General features: G+C 45.7%; 1 protein-coding gene across 2 annotated transcripts in view; it reads left to right on the top strand.

The window, feature by feature from the left end:
- Window positions 1-18,755, top strand: part of DEF6 (DEF6 guanine nucleotide exchange factor) — an 854,760-nt gene that overhangs the window by 308,314 nt on the left and 527,691 nt on the right. For both annotated transcript variants that reach the window (XM_069756575.1, XM_069756576.1), the window contains exon 5: window positions 17,635-17,781. In XM_069756575.1, coding sequence (XP_069612676.1) covers window positions 17,635-17,781 — 147 coding nt within the window. The remainder of the gene's footprint in view (window positions 1-17,634; window positions 17,782-18,755) is intronic.

The raw sequence follows: 18,755 nt of genomic DNA, 5'->3' as shown, positions 1-18,755 counted from the left end.
GCCGGAAGCGGTAGTTAAATGCCGCTGTCAGCATTTGACAGCGGCATTTAACAGGTTAATAGCGGCGGGTGAATCGTGATTTCACCCACCTCTATTGCGCGCACATGTCAGCTGTACAAAACAGCTGACATGTCGCGACTTTGATGGGGGCTCACCGCCGGAGCCCACATCAAAGGGAGAGACCCGACATGCGGTACTAGTACGGCGCATGTCGTGAAGGGGTTTAAACAGCAGAAAAACTATGGAAGAATTGCTGTTTTCTTTATATTTCTTCCCATAAAGAGACAATAAGTTTATAAGTTGTATGTGCACTAAGTGATTTAATAATAATATAATAATCTTTATTTATATAGCGCCAACATATTCCGCAGCGCTTTACAGTTTAACAGTTTCAAACACAAAAGTCATAAGTAACAACGTTTACAATACAATAATTAAAGCAAAATAAGACGACCCTGCTCGTGAGAGCTTACAATCTACAATGAGGTGGGGGAGATGCAAAGTACAGGTGTGTATTTACAATGATGTATTTACAATCATGGTCCAGCCATCTTCAGGGGTTGGGGAATAGATGGGGATAGTGAATGGGCTACACACACACAAACATAACATAACTTTGATTAGTGAACGTGATAGGCCGCTCTGAACAAATGTGTTTTGAGCGAGCGCCTAAAACTATGCAAATTATGGATGGTCCTAATATCTTGGGGTAGAGCATTCCAGAGGATTGGCGCAGCACGGGAGAAGTCTTGGAGTCGGGAGTGGGAGGTACGGATTAGTGCAGAGGTTAATCGAAAGTCATTTGCAGAGTGCAGTGGTCTGTTAGGCTGATAGACAGAAATGAGGGAGGAGATGTAAGGGGGTGCCGCACTGTGGAGAGCTTTGTGGGTGAGAACAAGTACTTTGAATTGTATCCTGTAATGAATGGGTAGCCAGTGTAACGACTGGCGAAGAGCGGACGCGTCCGAGTAACGATTAGCCAGATGGACGACCCTGGCTGCTGCATTAAGGATGGACTGGAAAGGGGAAAGTTGAGTGAGGGGGAGGCCAATTAATAGAGCGTTACAGTAGTCCAGGCGGGAGTGGATCAGGGCGACAGTGAGGGTTTTAGCTGTCTCCATGGTGAGAAAAGGGCGGATTCTAGAGATGTTCTTTAGGTGTAAGCGGCACGAGCAGGCAAGAGATTGTATATGGGAGGTGAAGGAGAGATCGGAATCAAACATAACACCCAGACAGCGCGCCTGCTGCCGGGGTGTTATTATGGTGCCACCCACGGAGAGGGAAATGTCAGATTTAGGGAGGTTAGTAGATGGTGGGAGCAGAAGAAGTTCAGTTTTGGAGAGGTTGAGTTTCAGATAGAGAGCGGACATGACGTTGGAGATTGCGGACAGACAGTCAGTGGCGTTCTGTAGTACAGCGGGGGTAAGGTCAGGGGATGACGTATATAGTTGTGTGTCGTCGGCATAAAGATGGTACTGAAAGCCAAATCTGCTGATGGTCTGTCCAATTGGGGCCGTGTAGAGAGAGAACAGAAGGGGGCCAAGGACTGAGCCCTGAGGAACCCCAACAGTGAGAGGAAGAGGAGATGAAGTGGAGCCAGAGAACAGAACACTGAAGGAGCGGTCAGAAAGGTAGGAGGAGAACCAGGAGAGAGCAGTGTCCTTAATGCCTAGTGACTGGAGCCTAGAGAGAAGGAGAGGGTGGTCAACAGTGTCAAAAGCTGCAGAAAGGTCGAGAAGAATGAGCAGAGAGTGGTCACCATTACGTTTTGCTGTCAGAAGGTCATTGGTCACTTTGATGAGTGCAGTTTCTGTCGAATGTAGGGGGCGGAAACTGGACTGTGAAGGGTCTAGGAGGGAGTGAGTGGAGAGGTAACGGGTAAGGCGGGAGTATATCAGGCGCTCCAAGAGTTTAGAGATGAAGGGGAGATTGGAGACCGGTCTGTAGTTGTTTGTGCAGGATGGGTCGAGGGTGGGTTTCTTTAGTAATGGAGTAATGATAGAGTGTTTGAAGGAGGAGGGGAAAATGCCAGAGGAGAAATACAACGCATCCAAACAAAAACAGACACTCATATAACTGTTGCTGAAAAAATAAAAAAGTGATTCCTGGAATGTAGTAGAAAAACAGTAAAAACATAATTCAAGCTTTAGCTTTTATGCACGTAACTCACTCATACACAGGTAATGGGATTAATACAGCCTACAGCACAGAGAAACCACACCTTACTGCTTCTTGTTCTGACTAGGCAAACCCTAGTCTTATAACTGAAAGCACCACCTCAGATCTATCAAGGCTGTCAAGGGGTTTCTTGTACCTCCTGAGGAACCAGAGAAAATGTCACTATACCCAGCTAACCAAGAGAGGTAAAGTGTGCAGAGGGATATGAGAACTCATGGTGAGGAAACTTAAAGCATGTGCACGAATGGGAAATAAGGAGGATGACAAACAAAACTAGAATCATTTCCCACCTACCTAATTGAGGGGGAAGGAAATGTGTTGTGAATGCAGACAAACAAACACACATCAGAAATACAAAATGGTGTTTGCCTAGCAGGGAAAATTCCTTCTTTGAAGAGGTGGAAGTCTTAAGGTACCGTCACATTAAGTGACGCTGCAGCGATATAGACAACGAGCTGATCGCTGCAGCGTCGCTGTTTAGGTCGCTGTGGAGACGTCAAACACGGCAACACCAGAACGATGCAGGAGCGATCCAGTGACATACTTATCGTTCTCGCTGGTTGTTAGCTCCATGTAAAAACATTGCTGGCATCGTTGCTTTTGCTGTCAAACATGACGAATCACGCCGACCTGACGATCAAATAAAGTTCTGGACTTCTAGCTACGACCAGCGATGTCACAGCGGGATCCTGATCGCTGCTGCGTGTCAAACACAACGAGATCACTATCCAGGACGCTGCAACGTCCCGGATCGTTGTCGTTCTCGTTGTAAAGTTGCTCAGTGTGAAGGTACCTTTAAACACTAATCCACTTAGAAGTATAGCCAGCAAGGAAGTGTATTGAAGGGAGAATATATATAGCTCAACCCAGAATGTGATAGGGAAACCGAAATGGTACAATGGGAAACACTTGAAGAGGAGTAAACCCAGAAAGGAAAAATAAAGGTAATAGAAAACATCAGCATAAGGACAGGGAAGAAAAGGGCAATAGCTCAGCAGACAGGAAAACCTACAACAGAGCAAGAGTTCACCACATCAAATTCCCAAACTGAGCCATGACAAAAGCCCATCCAAGTCACGTGTGAGGACAGGTTGCAGCCTGAAGAAACTTTGCTGGACACCAGTGTCTCAACTGAGCAGAATAATAGCCAAAAGTATTTTAGTGAGCAGTGACATGCAAATTGTTTAGCGGTGTTGCATTACCTTAATGTCCTGGTGAAACAACTCCATTGTTTTTCACTTACATCCCCAAGATTTTGAGGGAAAAAATCTAAATGTGAATGCAAAAAGTGCATTTTCAGAGACATGCGACAGCCAAGACACTGGTATGCATTTAGCAGTTCTTCAACACCTTCAACATATTCTGGATATTTTTTTCCTAAGAAGTTGTCACAGATCCACTTGAAGCTTTTCCAAGATCTCAATTCCTTTTCATTTAGAGTTCCTTCAAACACATCATATCTCATAAGCTCTCTGATCTGAGGACCAACAAATACCCCTTCCTTCAGTTTTGCTGGTGAAATGTTGGAGAATTTCTGTGAAATGTTCTGGAACATTTGTGAATTTGTGTTTGCCATGGCTTTCACAAAGTTTTTAATCAATCCCAACGTTATATGCTGTGAAGGAAGAAAGATTTTTGTTGGAGAAACTAAAGGATTATGCTGAACATTGTCTGTATCTGGAGCATAGAGGTTTCTCTGTCCCCAATCACGACAAACATAATGCTCTACTGTATTTCTATACTGTACTTCTACTGTCCCATAAACACAAGAAGCAACAATATTTTGTGAAACCTCCTTGCATTTTCATTAGCAGACCAATCACTTTCAAATCTCCACAGATATTCCATTGATGATGCTTCTATTGTATAGCATCCAAAACAACTGACAGATTTTCATAACTTTCCTTTAAATGACATGAGTGAGCAATAGGGATTGATGGTTTCACATATCCATTGTGAAGCAACACTGCTTTCAAACTTCTCTGGGATGAGTCAATAAGCAATTGCCAATCTGCAACAAAATACTCTTGATTCAGTTCTTCAAAGAGACCATTCACATTGTTACAGTACACCATTGGTCCATCAACTATAAAAAATGGTGTTAAAGTGTTACTTTTGTTTCGGTAATAACACACTTTGATATCATCATGAAGAAGATTCTTCGGTTTCAACCTAGAAGCAAGAAGTTCAGCTTTATCTTTTGACAATGAAAGGTCTCTGATGAGATCATTTAATTCATGTTGAGTAAAGCATTCTGGCTGCTCGGCTGTCCATCAAGTACATGCTCATCTTGACTTGAGGTCTCCATGTCTTCGCCAGTAGGTTCAACTCCATAGTCTTCATATTCTACTTCATTTTCATCCAATCCAGACAATGGTGGTACAGGAACTGGCAAGGTACCATCATGTGGAACTGGCCTAATCTCAGATTCAAGTTCAGGGTAATTAATCTTATGTTTGTTCTTTTAGAAAAGCCCTTCAGTTTGACATAACAAAAGTAGCAGTCATCACTATGATTTTTGGGTTCTTTCCAAATCATGGGAACAGAAAATAGCATAGCCACTTTCCTCATATTCAACCAGTCACAAAGACCATTTGAACAATGAGCATATCACATGAGGGGCCCAGCTTTTGTCTTGATCACCAAGTGGACACTTAAAGTACATCCGGTACATCTTTTTAATATCATGAGTGATTGAATGTACTTGGCCTTTTGGTGTAAAAGAACCTCACACATAGCAGAATCTGTTCAGATGATTGATATACTGTTGGGGCATTTTTCTCCTTTAAATTAGATCAAACAGTAGAGTAAGTTCAGTTCAATGGTGGTGACAAACTAAAAAAAAAAATGCGATGAGCCGACCGACTTTATGTAGCTATTTCCCCCAGAGATGACAGGGGCAGCTTGTATTTAGAACTGATTTTACTGGAGGTAATCTGGTAGATAACTATATACAGTTGTGAGGCAAACAGATCAGCCTATTCCTTACAGATTAACATTTGCAGACAGTGTGATATTGGCTGCTTTCAGGTTCTCTCTTTGTGGAGACCCTCACTCAGTTACACCTCAGTGGCTGAGCTGTTTTCTTCCCTCTAAGGCGACTTGCCCTCCCAGAAATACAGTGAAAATCCCCTCACAATGGCGCCTGTCCGCTGCCTTCCATTCTATCCCCTTGTGGCAAGGCTCAGATCCCAGTAGAGGCATGTCTCCTGTCAGTGTCACATACCAGTCCTTGCTGCCATCACCATACTTTTCTGACTGACTCAAATCTTACCGTCTCATAACAGTTGGCTCCTCCCCATAACATCTGACTTTCCGAGCAGCAGTCATTGGTTGACTGCACTGTCAATACTCCTTCCCATAAAAGTCACTAAAACCTTTATTGATGTTGTCCCTGTAAGAAAATTCACAATTAACCCCTTCCCGACCCATGACGCCATGTAGGCATCATGAAAGTCGGTGCCAATCCGACCCATGACGCCTATGTGGCGTCATGGAAAGATCGCGTCCCTGCAGATCGGGTGAAAGGGTTAACTCCCATTTCACCCGATCTGCAGAGACAGGGGGAGTGGTAGTTTAGCCCAGGGGGGGTGGCTTCACCCCCCCCGTGGCTACGATCGCTCTGATTGGCTGTTGAAAGTGAAACTGCCAATCAGAGCGATTTTTAATATTTCACCTATTATAACGGGTGAAATATTACAATCCAGCCATGGCCGATGCTGAAATATCATCGGCCATGGCTGGAAATACTAATGTGCCCCCACCCCACCCCACCGATCGCCCCCCCAGCCCTCCGATCTGCCCGGTACACTGCCCCGCTCCCCTCCGTCCTGTGCTCCGCTCCCCCCGTGCTCTTGTCCGCTCCAATCACCCCCCGGTGCTCCAATCACCCCCCCCGCACTCAGATCCACCCCCCCCCGTGCTCCGTTCCACCCCCCGTGCTCCGTTCCACCCCCCCGTGCTCTGTTCCACCCCCCCGTGCTCCGTTCCACCCGTCCCGCGTTCCGATCCACCCCCCCATGCTCCGATCCCCCCCCGTCCTCCCCCCCATCATACTTACCGATCCTGCCGGGGTCCGTCCGTCTTCTCCCGGGGCGCCGCCATCTTCCAAAATGGCGGGCGCATGCGCAGTGCGCCCGCCGAATCTGCCGGCCGGCAGATTCGTTCAAAGTGCATTTTGATCACTGAGATATAATCTATCCCAGTGATCAAAATAAAAAAATGATAAATGACCCCCCCCCCTTTGTCACCCCCATAGGTAGGGACAATAAAAAAATATAGAATTTTTTTTTTTCCACTAATGTTAGAATAGGGTTAGGGTTAGGGGTAGGGTTAGGGCTAGGGTTAGGGCTAGGGTTAGGGCTAGGGCTAGGGGTAGGGTTAGGGGTAGGGTTAGGGCTAGGGTTAGGGTTAGGGCTAGGGTTAGGGCTAGGGTTAGGGCTAGGGCTAGGGCTAGGGTTAGGGCTAGGGTTAGGGCTAGGGCTAGGGTTAGGGTTAGGGCTAGGGTTAGGGTTAGGGCTAGGGTTAGGGCTAGGGTTAGGGCTAGGGTTAGGGTTAGAGCTAGGGTTAGGGTTAGGGTTAGGGCTAGGGTTAGGGCTAGGGTTAGGGCTAGGGTTAGGGTTAGGGTTTCGGTATGTGCACACGTATTCTGGTCCTCTGCGGATTTTTCCGCTGCGGATTTGATAAATCCGCAGTGCTAAACCGCTGCGGATTTATGGCGGATTTACCATGTTTTTTCTGCGCATTTCACTGCGGTTTTACAACTGCGGTTTTCTATTGGAGCAGTTGTAAAACCGCTGCGGAATCCGCACAAAGAAGTGACATGCTGCGGAATGTAAACCGCTGCGTTTCCGTGCAGTTTTTCTGCAGCATGTGTACAGCGATTTTTGTTTCCCATAGGTTTACATTGAACTGTAAAGTCATGGGAAACTGCTGCGGATTCGCAGCGTTTTCCGCAGCGTGTGCACATACCTTTAGAATTAGGCCATGTGCACACGGTGCGGATTTGGCTGCGGATCCGCAGCGGATTGGCCGCTGCGGATTCGCAGCAGTGTTCCATCAGGTTTACAGTACCAAGTAAACCTATGGAAAACCAAATCCGCTGTGCCCATGGTGCGGAAAATACCGTGCGGAATCCGCAGATGAAATCCGCACAAAAAAACACTGGAAATCCGCGGAAAATCCGCAGGTAAAACGCAGTGCATTTTACCCGCGGATTTATCAAAAATGAGGCTGAAAAATCTCACACGAATCCGCAACGTGGGCACATAGCCTTAGGGTTAGGGTTGGGGTTAGGGTTGTGATTAGGGTTATAGCTACAGTTGGGATTAGGGTTACGGGTGTGGGGGGGTTAGTGTTGGAGTTAGAATTGAGGGGTTTCCACTGTTTAGGCACATCAGGGGTCTCCAAACGCAACATGGCGCCACCATTGATTCCAGCCAATCTTGTATTCAAAAAGTCAAATGGTGCTCCCTCAATTCCGAGCCCCGACGTGTGCCCAAACAGTGGTTTACCCCCACATATGGGGTACCAGCATACTCAGGATAAACTGCGCAACAATTACTGGGGTCCAATTTCTCCTGTTACCCTTGTGAAAATAAAAAAATGCTTGCTAAAACATCATTTTTGAGGAAAGAAAAATGATTTTTTATTTTCACGGCTCTGCGTTGTAAACGTCTGTGAAGCACTTGGGGGTTCAAAGTGCTCACCACATATCTAGATAAGTTCCTTGGGGGGTCTAGTTTCTAAAATTGGGTCACTTGTGGGGGGTTTCTACTGTTTAGGCACACCAGGGGCTCTGCAAACGCAACGTGACGCCCGCAGACCATTCCATCAAAGTCTGCATTTCAAAAGTCACTACTTCCCTTCTGAGCCCCGACGTGTGCCCAAACAGTGGTTTACCCCCACACATGGGGTATCAGCGTACTCAGGAGAAACTGGACAACAACTTTTGGGGTCCAATTTCTCCTGTAACCCTTGGGAAAATAAAAAATTCTGGGCTAAATAATTATTTTTGAGGAAAGAAAACGTATTTATTATTTTCACGGCTCTGCGTTGTAAACTTCTGTGAAGCACTTGGGGGTTCAAAGTGCTCACCACACATCTAGATAAGTTCCTTTCGGGGTCTAGTTCACAAAATGGAGTCACTTGTGGGGGGTTTCTACTGTTTAGCCACATCAGGGGCTCTGCAAACGCAACGTGACGCCCGCACAGCATTCCATCAAAGTCTGCATTTCAAAACGTCACTACTTCACTTCCGAGCCCCGGCGTGTGCCCAAACAGTGGTTTACTCCCACACATGGGGTATCAGTGTACTCAGGAGAAACTGGACAACAACTTTTGGGGTGAAATTTCTCCTGTTTCCCTTGGGAAAATAAAAAATTGCAGGCTAAAAGATCATTTTTGAGAAAATAATTTTTTTTTTTTATTTTCATGGCTCTGCGTTATAAATTTCTGTGAAGCACTTAGGGGTTCAAAGTCCTCACCACACATCTAGATAAGTTCCTTTCGGGGTCTAGTTTCCAAAATGGGGTCACTTGTGGGGGGTTTCTACTGTTTAGCCACATCAGGGGCTCTGCAAACGCAACGTGACGCCCACAGAGCATTAAATCAAAGTCTGCATTTCAAAACATCACTACTTCCCTTCCGAGCCCCGGCATGTGCCCAAACAGTGGTTTACCCCCACATATGGGGTATCAGCGTACTCAGGAGAAACTGGACAACACCTTTTGGGGTCAAATTTCTCCTGTTACCCTTGGGAAAATAAAAAATTGCAGGCTAAAAGATAATTTTTGAGAAAATAATTTTTATTTTTTTTTATGGCTCTGCGTTATAAACTTCTGTGAAGCACTTGGGGGTTCAAAGTCCTCACCACACATCTAGATTAGTTCCTTTGGGGGTCTAGTTTCCAAAATGGGGTCATTTGTGGGGGATCTCCAATGTTTAGGTATACAGGGGCTCTCCAAACGTGACATGGTGTCCGCTAATGATTGGAGCTAATTTTCCATTTAAAAAGCCAAATGGCGTGCCTTCCCTTTCGAGCCCTGCCGTGTGCCCAAACAGTGGTTTACCCCCACATATGGGGTATCAGCATACTCAGAACAAACTGGACAAGAACATTTGGGGTCCAATTTCTCCTATTACCCTTGGCAAAATAGGAAATTCCAGGCTAAAAAATCATTTTTGAGGAAAGAAAAATTATTTTTTATTTTCATGGCTCTGCGTTATAAACCAGCACCTGGGGGTTTAAAGTGCTCAATATGCATCTAGATAAGTTCCTTGGGGGGTCTAGTTTCCAAAATGGGGTCACTTGTGGGGGAGCTCCAATGTTTAGGCACACAGGGGCTCTCCAAACGCGACATGGTGTCCGCTAACAATTGGAGCTAATTTTCCATTCAAAAAGTCAAATGGCGCGCCTTCCCTTCCGAGCCCTGCCGTGTGCCCAAACAGTGGTTTACCCCCACATATGAGGTATCGGCGTACTCGGGAGAAATTGCCCAACAAATTTTATGATCCATTTTATCCTATTGCCCATGTGAAAATGAAAAAATTGAGGCGAAAAGAACTTTTTTGTGAAAAAAAAGTACTTTTTCACTTTTACAGATCAATTTGTGAAGCACCTGAGGGTTTAAAGTGCTCACTAGGCATCTAGATAAGTTCCTTGGGGGGTCTAGTTTCCAAAATGGGGTCACTTGTGGGGGAGCTCCAATGTTTAGGCACACAGGGGCTCTCCAAACGCGACATGGTGTCCGCTAATGATGGAGATAATTTTTCATTCAAAAAGTCAAATGGCGCTCCTTCCCTTCCGAGCCTTACCATGTGCCCAAACAGTGGTTTACCCCCACATGTGAGGTATTGGTGTACTCAGGAGAAATTGCCCAACAAATTTTAGGATCCATTTTATCCTGTTGCCCATGTGAAAATGAAAAAATTGAGGCTAAAAGAATTTTTTGGTGAAAAAAAAGTACTTTTTCATTTTTACGGATCAATTTGTGAAGCACCTGGGGGTTCAAAGTGCTCACTATGCATCTAGATAAGTTCCTTGGGGCGTCTAGTTTCCAAAATGGGGTCATTTGTGGGGGAGCTCCAATTTTAGGCACACGGGGGCTCTCCAAACGTGACATGGTGTCCGCTAAAGAGTGGAGCCAATTTTTCATTCAAAAAGTCAAATGGCGCTCCTTCACTTCCAAGCCCTGCCGTGCGCCCAAACAGTGGTTTACCCCAACATATGAGGTATCAGTGTACTCAGGACAAATTGGACAACAACTTTCATGGTTCAGTTTCTCCTTTTACCATTGGGAAAATAAAAAAATTGTTGCTAAAAGATAATTTTTGTGACTAAAAAGTTAAATGTTCATTTTTTCCTTCCATGTTGCTTCTGCTGCTGTGAAGTACCTGAAGGGTTAATAAACTTCTTGAATGTGGTTTTGAGTACCTTGAGGGGTGCATTTTTTAGAATGGTGTCACTTTTGGGTATTTTCAGCCATATAGACCCCTCAAACTGACTTCAAATGTGAGGTGGTCCCTAAAAAAAATGGTTTTGTAAATTTCATTGTAAAAATGAGAAATCGCTGGTCAAATTTTAACCCTTATAACTTCCTAGCAAAAAAAAATTTTGTTTCCAAAATTGTGCTGATGTAAAGTATACATGTGGGAAATGTTATTTATTAACTATTTTGTGTCACATAACTCTCTGGTTTAACAGAATAACATAGTAACATAGTAACATAGTTAGTAAGGCCGAAAAAAGACATTTGTCCATCCAGTTCAGCCTATATTCCATCATAATAAATCCCCAGATCTACGTCCTTCTACAGAACCTAATAATTGTATGATACAATATTGTTCTGCTCCAGGAAGACATCCAGGCCTCTCTTGAACCCCTCGACTGAGTTCGCCATCACCACCTCCTCAGGCAAGCAATTCCACATTCTCACTGCCCTAACAGTAAAGAATCCTCTTCTATGTTGGTGGAAAAACCTTCCCTCCTCCAGACGCAAAGAATGCCCCCTTGTGCCCGTCACCTTCCTTGGTATAAACAGATCCTCAGCGAGATATTTGTATTGTCCCCTTATATACTTATACATGGTTATTAGATCGCCCCTCAGTCGTCTTTTTTCTAGACTAAATAATCCTAATTTCGCTAATCTATCTGGGTATTGTAGTTCTCCCATCCCCTTTATTAATTTTGTTGCCCTCCTTTGTACTCTCTCTAGTTCCATTATATCCTTCCTGAGCACCGGTGCCCAAAACTGGACACAGTACTCCATGTGCGGTCTAACTAGGGATTTGTACAGAGGCAGTATAATGCTCTCATCATGTGTATCCAGACCTCTTTTAATGCACCCCATGATCCTGTTTGCCTTGGCAGCTGCTGCCTGGCACTGGCTGCTCCAGGTAAGTTTATCATTAACTAGGATCCCCAAGTCCTTCTCCCTGTCAGATTTACCCAGTGGTTTCCCATTCAGTGTGTAATGGTAATATTGATTCCTTCTTCCCATGTGTATAACCTTACATATATCATTGTTAAACCTCATCTGCCACCTTTCAGCCCAAGTTTCCAACTTATCCAGATCCATCTGTAGCAGAATACTATCTTCTCTTGTATTAACTGCTTTACATAGTTTTGTATCATCTGCAAATATCGATATTTTACTGTGTAAACCTTCTACCAGATCATTAATGAATATGTTGAAGAGAACAGGTCCCAATACCGACCCCTGCGGTACCCCACTGGTCACAGTGCAAAATTTTCAAAATTTTCGCCAAATTTCTGTTTTTATCACAAATAAACGCAGAATTTATTGACCTAAATTTACCACTAACATGAAGCCCAATATGTCACGAAAAAACAATCTCAGAACCGCTAGGATCCGTTGAAGCGTTCCTGAGTTATTACCTCATAAAGGGACACTGGTCAGAATTGCAAAAAACGGCAAGGTCTTTAAGGTCAAAATAGGCTGGGTCATGAAGGGGTTAAGTAAGACAAACAAGGAAATGGAAACAACATAGGAAAACCACATACATTGAAAATGCCGAAATAACGTAATAACAAAAATACTACTATCTCAGAAACTTTATGTGATGGAGCAAAACTAAGCATATTTGTGGAGTCAACACTAGTATTGAGCGATGGAAGGGGGGAAGTGTGTGGGCGGTGTGTGGGCAGACACTGTGCGTGTCTGTGTGTGCGGGCGGGGTCTGTGCGGGCCTGCTGGGGATCTGTACGGGCCTGCCAGTGGTCTATGCGGGCTGCTGGGAGTCTGTGCGGGCTGCCGGGGGTCTGTGTGGGCTTGCCGGGGGTCTGTGCGGGCCTGCCGGGACGCTGTGCGGGCTGCCAGGGGTCTGTGCGGGCTGCCGGGGGTCTGTGCGTGCCTGCCAGGGGTCTGTGCAGGCCTGCCGGGGCTCTGTGTGGGCTGCCGGGGGTCTGTGCGGGTCTGCCGGGGCTCTGTGCGGGCTGCCGGGGTTCTGTGCGCGCTGCTGGGGGTCTGTGCGGGCCTGCCGGGGCTCTGTGTGGGCTGCCGGGGGTCTGTGCGGGCTGCTGGGGGTCTGTGCGTGTGTGAAGGCATCGTCCGATGGGACTACAAGTCCCATCGGACGATGCCTGCTACAGTGACAGTGATTGACACATTAGCCAATGATGGGACAGTAGTTGTCCTATCATCCGGCTAATGTGTTGAATGTAAAAAGAAACAAAAAAAAAAACAACAAAACATACATACTACATACATACTACATACATATGACATACATACTACATACAATACATTCATACATTACATACAATACATACATGTAGGCATACAGTACATTAAACATAGATTACATACTCACCATTACTTGTCATTGTGATCCCCGAAGCCAGTGTCACCTGTAAAAAATATTAAAATAACAAAAAACCAATATATCCCTGATCCGCAGAAATCCTAGAGTGTCAGACGATGATCTCCCGTGGAGAACAGCAGCATCAGCTGATGCGACCGCTCTCCAGGGGCTCTAATGACGGGAGGAAGGTATCCCACCGCACTGTATTCCTCCGCCGCTGTAAAAAAATAGTCCCTAGTCTCACTTTTGGCATTGCTGTGTAAGAAATTTTCCCACCAGCAATTGCCATAAAGTGAGACTTTGAACTGTAGTAACCTCAGTGATGCACTGTAGGAGCCATTGTCTCCTGTCAGTGTGTCACTGAGGGTCCTATAGAGCAGTGACATCACCCGATGTCACTGTTTTATAGGGGAGATCGTCGTGGGACACTCGTTATTAATTGGACTACGGCGGATAGGTAGTATACGGTTTATTATTTTACGTTTTTTTCAGGCGCTGAAGTATGGTAAGTATGGTTAAATGAAGAATATTAAAATACTTTTTTCCTAAAGTGTGTGTGTGTTTTATTAACCTTTTATTACTATTGGATTAATAATGGATAGGCGTCTTATTGACGCCTCTCCGTTATTAACCCGTTTTAATGTCACCTTACAATAGCAAGGTGACATTAACCCCTTATTACCCCATATCCCACCGCTACACAGGAGTGGGAAGAGAGGGGCTAAGTGCCGGAATTGGCGCATCTTCAGATGTACCATTTCTGGGGCGGCTGCGGGCAGGTATTTGTAGCCGGGGAGTGGGGCCAATATTTGTGCACGACGTGGGCAGCGGATGCAGTTTTTCAACGCATCCGCTGCCCATTCTGAAGTCCAGGGAGGAGGGGGCGGAGTTTCAGTCGCGCATGCGCGGTAGAAAATGGCGGATGCGACTGACAAAAAAATGTTCACTTGAACGTTTTTTCATGCTGACGGTCCGCCAAAACACGACGGATCCATTGCACGAAGGACGCGACGTGTGGCCATGCGTCGCGATCCGTCGCTAATACAAGTCTATGAGTAAAGAACGCATCCTGCGAGCACATTTGCAGAATCCGTTTTTTTTCCCAAAACGACGGATTGCGGCGGATTGCTAAAAACGCAAGTGTGAAAGTAGCCTTAGAAACATCGGCCTTTCTATTATATATCTATGGATATATATTTATCTATATATATATTTATATATAGATATATCTATAGATACACAGATGTATCTATCCATATATCTGGCTGCTTTCACACATCAGGATTTTGCCATCAGGCAAAATCCGGCGAGTTTTGAAAAAAACGGATCCGGCGGAAAAAAGCGGATCCTGCGGGAAAAAATGGATCCGATGGAAAAAAGCGGATCCGGCGGAAAAAATGGATCCGGTGAAAAAAAAATGGATCCTGTGGAAAAAAACAGATCCGGCGGAAAAAAAACAGATCCAGTGTAAAAAACGGATCCGGCAGAAAAAAAACTATCTGGCGGAAAAAAACGGATCAGTTTTTTTCAAAACTCGCCGGATTGTGCCTGACGGCAAAAACCTGATGTGTGAAGGCAGCCAGATATATGGATAGATACATCTATGTATCTATAGATATATCTATCTATAAATATATCTATAGATAGGTATATCCATAGATATATAATAGAAATGCCGATGTTTCTAAGGCTACCTTCACACTTGCGTTTTTAGCAATCCGTAATTTTGGGAAAAAAAATGGATCCTGCAAATGTGCACGCAGGATGCATTTTTTACCCATAGACTTGTATTAGCGACAGATCGTGATGGATGGCCACACGTCACATCCGTCGTGCAACGGATCCGTCGTGTCTTGGCGGACAGTCGGCATGAAAAAACTTTCAAGTGAACGTTTTTTTGTTCCTTCGCGTCCGCCATTTTCTACTGCGCATGCGTGGCCGAAACTCCGCCCCTCCTCCCCGGACTTCAGAATGGGCAGCCAATGCGTTGAAAAACTGCATCCGCTGCCCACGTCATTCACAAATTTCACAACGTGCGCCGGTACTTCAGCCCGAAGCATAGCGACGGACCCGTACCGATGCAAGTGTGAAAGAGGCCTTAATGAGCGTTGAATTAAAAAAGAAAAAAGAAAAAAACAGCGTTGGCTCCCGTGCAATTTTCTGTGCCAGAGGGGGAAAGCCGACGGCCGGGGGACAATATTTGTAGCCTGCTATGAATATCAGCCCGCAGCTGTCTGCGTAGCCCTTACTGGCTATTAAAATCGAGGGACCCCCCAAAAAATAACGTGGGGTCCCTCTATATTTTATAGCCAGAAAGGCTACGCAGACAGCTGCGAGCTGATATTCATAGCCTAGAGAGGGGCCATGGATATTGCCCCCCCCCCCCCCGGCTACAAATACCAGTCCGCAGCCGCCCCAGAAATGGCGCATCTGTAAGATGCGCCAATTCCGGCACTTAGCCCCTCTCTTCCCACTCCCGTGTAGCGGTGGGATATGGGGTAATAAGGGGTTAATGTCACCTTGCTATTGTAAGGTGACATTAAAACGGGTTAATAACGGAGAGGCGTCAATAAGACGCCTATCCATTATTAATTCAATAGTAATAAAGGGTTAATAATACACACACATTAGGAAAAAAGTATTTGAATATTCTTCATTTAACCATACTTACCATACTTCAGCGCCTGAAAAAAACGTAAATAATAAACCATATACTACCTGTCCGCCGTAGTCCAATTAATAACGAGTGTCCCACGACGATCTCCCCTATAGAACAGTGACATCGGGTGATGTCACTGCTCTATAGGACCCTCAGTGACACACTGACAGGAGACAATGGCTCCTGCAGTGCATCACTGAGGTTACTATAGTTCAAAGTCTCACTTTATGGCAATTGCTGCGTGGGAAAATTTTTCAGACAGCAATGCCAAAAGTGAGACTAGGGACTCTTTTGTTACAGCGGCGGAGGAATACAGTGCAGAAGGATACCTTCCTCCCATCTTGGATTCCTGGAGCTCCTGGAGAGCGGTCGCATCAGCTGATGCTGCCGTTCTCCACGGGAGATCGTCGTGGGACACTCGTGGATTTCTGCGGATCAGGGAGTATATTGGTTGAGTGTTATTTTAATATATTTTACAGATGACACTGGCTTCGGGGAACAAAGTGACAAGTGATGGTGAGTATGTAATCTATGTTTAATGTATTGTATGTCTATATATATGTATTGTATGTAATGTATGAATGTATTGTATGTAGTATGTATGTATGTAGTATGTATGTAATGTGTATGTATGTAGTATGTAGTATGTATGTTGTATGTATGTAGTATGTATGTAGTACGTAGTATGAATATAGTATGTATGTAGTATGTATGTATGTAGTATGTAGTATGCATGTACTATGTATGTAGTATGTGTGTAGTATTTTTTTTTTACATTCAACACATTTGACAGATGATGGGACTACTACTGTCCCATCATTGGCTAATGTGTCAATCACTGTCACTGTTGCAGGCATCGTCCGATGGGACTTGTACTCCCATCGGACGATACCTGCACACATGCACAGACGCACGGCAGCCCGCACAGAGCCCCGGCAGCCCGCACAGAGCCTCGGCAGGCCCGCACAGACCCCCGGCAACCCGCACAGAGCCCCGGCAGCCCGCACAGACCACCAGCAGCCCACACAGAGCCCTGGCAGGCCCGCACAGAGCCCCAGCAGGCCCACACAGAGCCCCGGCAGCCCGCACAGAGCCCCGGCAGGCATGCACAGACCCCCAGCAGCCCGCACAGAGCCCCGGCAGCCCGCACAAAGTCCTGGCAGCCCACACAGACCCCGGCAGCCCGCACAGACCCACGGCAGCCCGCACAGAGCCCTGGCAGGCCCGCACAGACCCCGGCAACCCGCACAGAGCCCCGGCAGCCCACAGAGACCCCCGGCAGCCCACACAGAGCCCCAGCAGGCCCGCACAGAGCCCCGGCAGCCCGCACAGAGCCCTGGCAGGCATGCACAGACCCCCTGCAGCATGCACAGACCCCCCGGAAGTCCGCACAGACCCCCGGCAGCCCGCACAGACCCCCGGCAGCCCGCACAGACCCCCGGCAGGCACGCACAGACCCCCCACGGTCACGCACAGACCCCACCCGCACACACACACACGCAGTCTCTGCCCACGCACCGCCCACACTCCATTATAGTGCATCATTGCACTATGGGAACTTCTGATTCTGGTATCCGATATCGCAAATATACCGGAACTCGGTATCGGAATTCCGATACAGCGAATATCTGCCGATACCCGATATTTGCAGTATCTGAATGCTTAACACTAGTCAGCACATCAAACTCCATAAAACAGACATATTACCTTTGCTGATGATTTTTTTTGTGTTGACCGTATTCAAATGTTTTGCAACGCAACTTGACACAAATTTCACTCTGCAAATCTGCATCATGTCCACCACATCTAAACTCTCACTAAAGATCTCAAGGTGTTCAGTTCAAGAGCAGGGCAGCTTACATATTCTTTACCTCCGATTATACACGTCTATGTTTATACAGTGAAACATTTTCAAAAGTCCAGCTTTTTGACAAAAGGTCACAAATGATTTTGATCTGATTTTTCTTTGACAGGGTTATCTTCTAAAAAAGGCCAATCTGAGAAGGACATGGACAGAGCGTTGGTTTGTTCTAAAACCTAGCATTCTGAGTTATTACGTGATTGAAGACTGTAAAGACATGAAGGGGAGCATTCCCATAAACAAGGATTGTGGGGTTGAGGTTAGTATGTGCATTGTATGCAGGAATAGTGTTGTCTATCCAGTAAGTTAGACAATTACGTTGACTTTTATATAATTTCCTCTACATCTGTCTCGAATGTTTTTCATCATTTGTATTTAATTCATTATTCATATTTATGCATTCAGTCCAGATGTGGTGCCAATATTATACAGAAAAAATAGCAGCCCTATTCTTAACCATTCAAAAGCGTAAAACCTGATGTATCCAATTTACAAACATTTTGCCTATAGCTAGATTAAAAATGGGAGCCATGATGGTTGTTTGAGCAAAGCCTATATTATTTGAACATTAAGGCTGGCGTCACACTTAACATTTTAAAAATTGGTCAGATTCTCTCAGCCGAGAGTCGCACGAGTGTTCTCTGTATGGTGTGATGTAGCGATGTCCTTGCTATGCAGTGAATAGGCAGTGACCCATATAAAGTTCAAACAAAGTCTTGTTTATTACACAGCATACTCACAAATGGGAAAAGAAAACAAACAAGTCCTTCAGTATGCAGCCGGGAAAAGAAATAACAACAGTCCATAGTCCGCTGCCGTGAGCGTATTACACCCCCGTGTACGCTGGGGTGTCTGGCTTTTCAGGCTCTGCCTGGCCCGTGTTTCTCCACACGGAAGGAGCTTTGCACAAGCCACCTGCAAGGTCTGACTCCCAGACCAGACTGACACACCCAAACTCTCTTGCTGGGGTTTTTTTTTTATCCTCCAGATTCTATGGCCATGGGCCACTATAAGATCTGGGCTGGAGGAAACGGACCGGCCCCACTACCATCCTGCAGTCCGTTTCAAAATAAAAGCCCATACCAGGTTTTCCTGAATAAATTCTGGGACAAATAACTTGACCCAGTTCACACTTACTTTTATTCTTCCCTGTGTCTCACAGGCAACCTGCTGTGAGCACAGGGCACTCCAGCGGATCTAATATGCTTCCAAGCACATCCTGGGGGACACATA

The sequence above is a fragment of the Ranitomeya imitator genome, chromosome 3, assembly GCF_032444005.1.
Source record: "Ranitomeya imitator isolate aRanImi1 chromosome 3, aRanImi1.pri, whole genome shotgun sequence".
NCBI lineage: Eukaryota > Metazoa > Chordata > Amphibia > Anura > Dendrobatidae > Ranitomeya > Ranitomeya imitator.
Note: the sequence above shows the minus strand (reverse complement) of the source record. Positions and strands in the feature narration are given on the sequence as shown.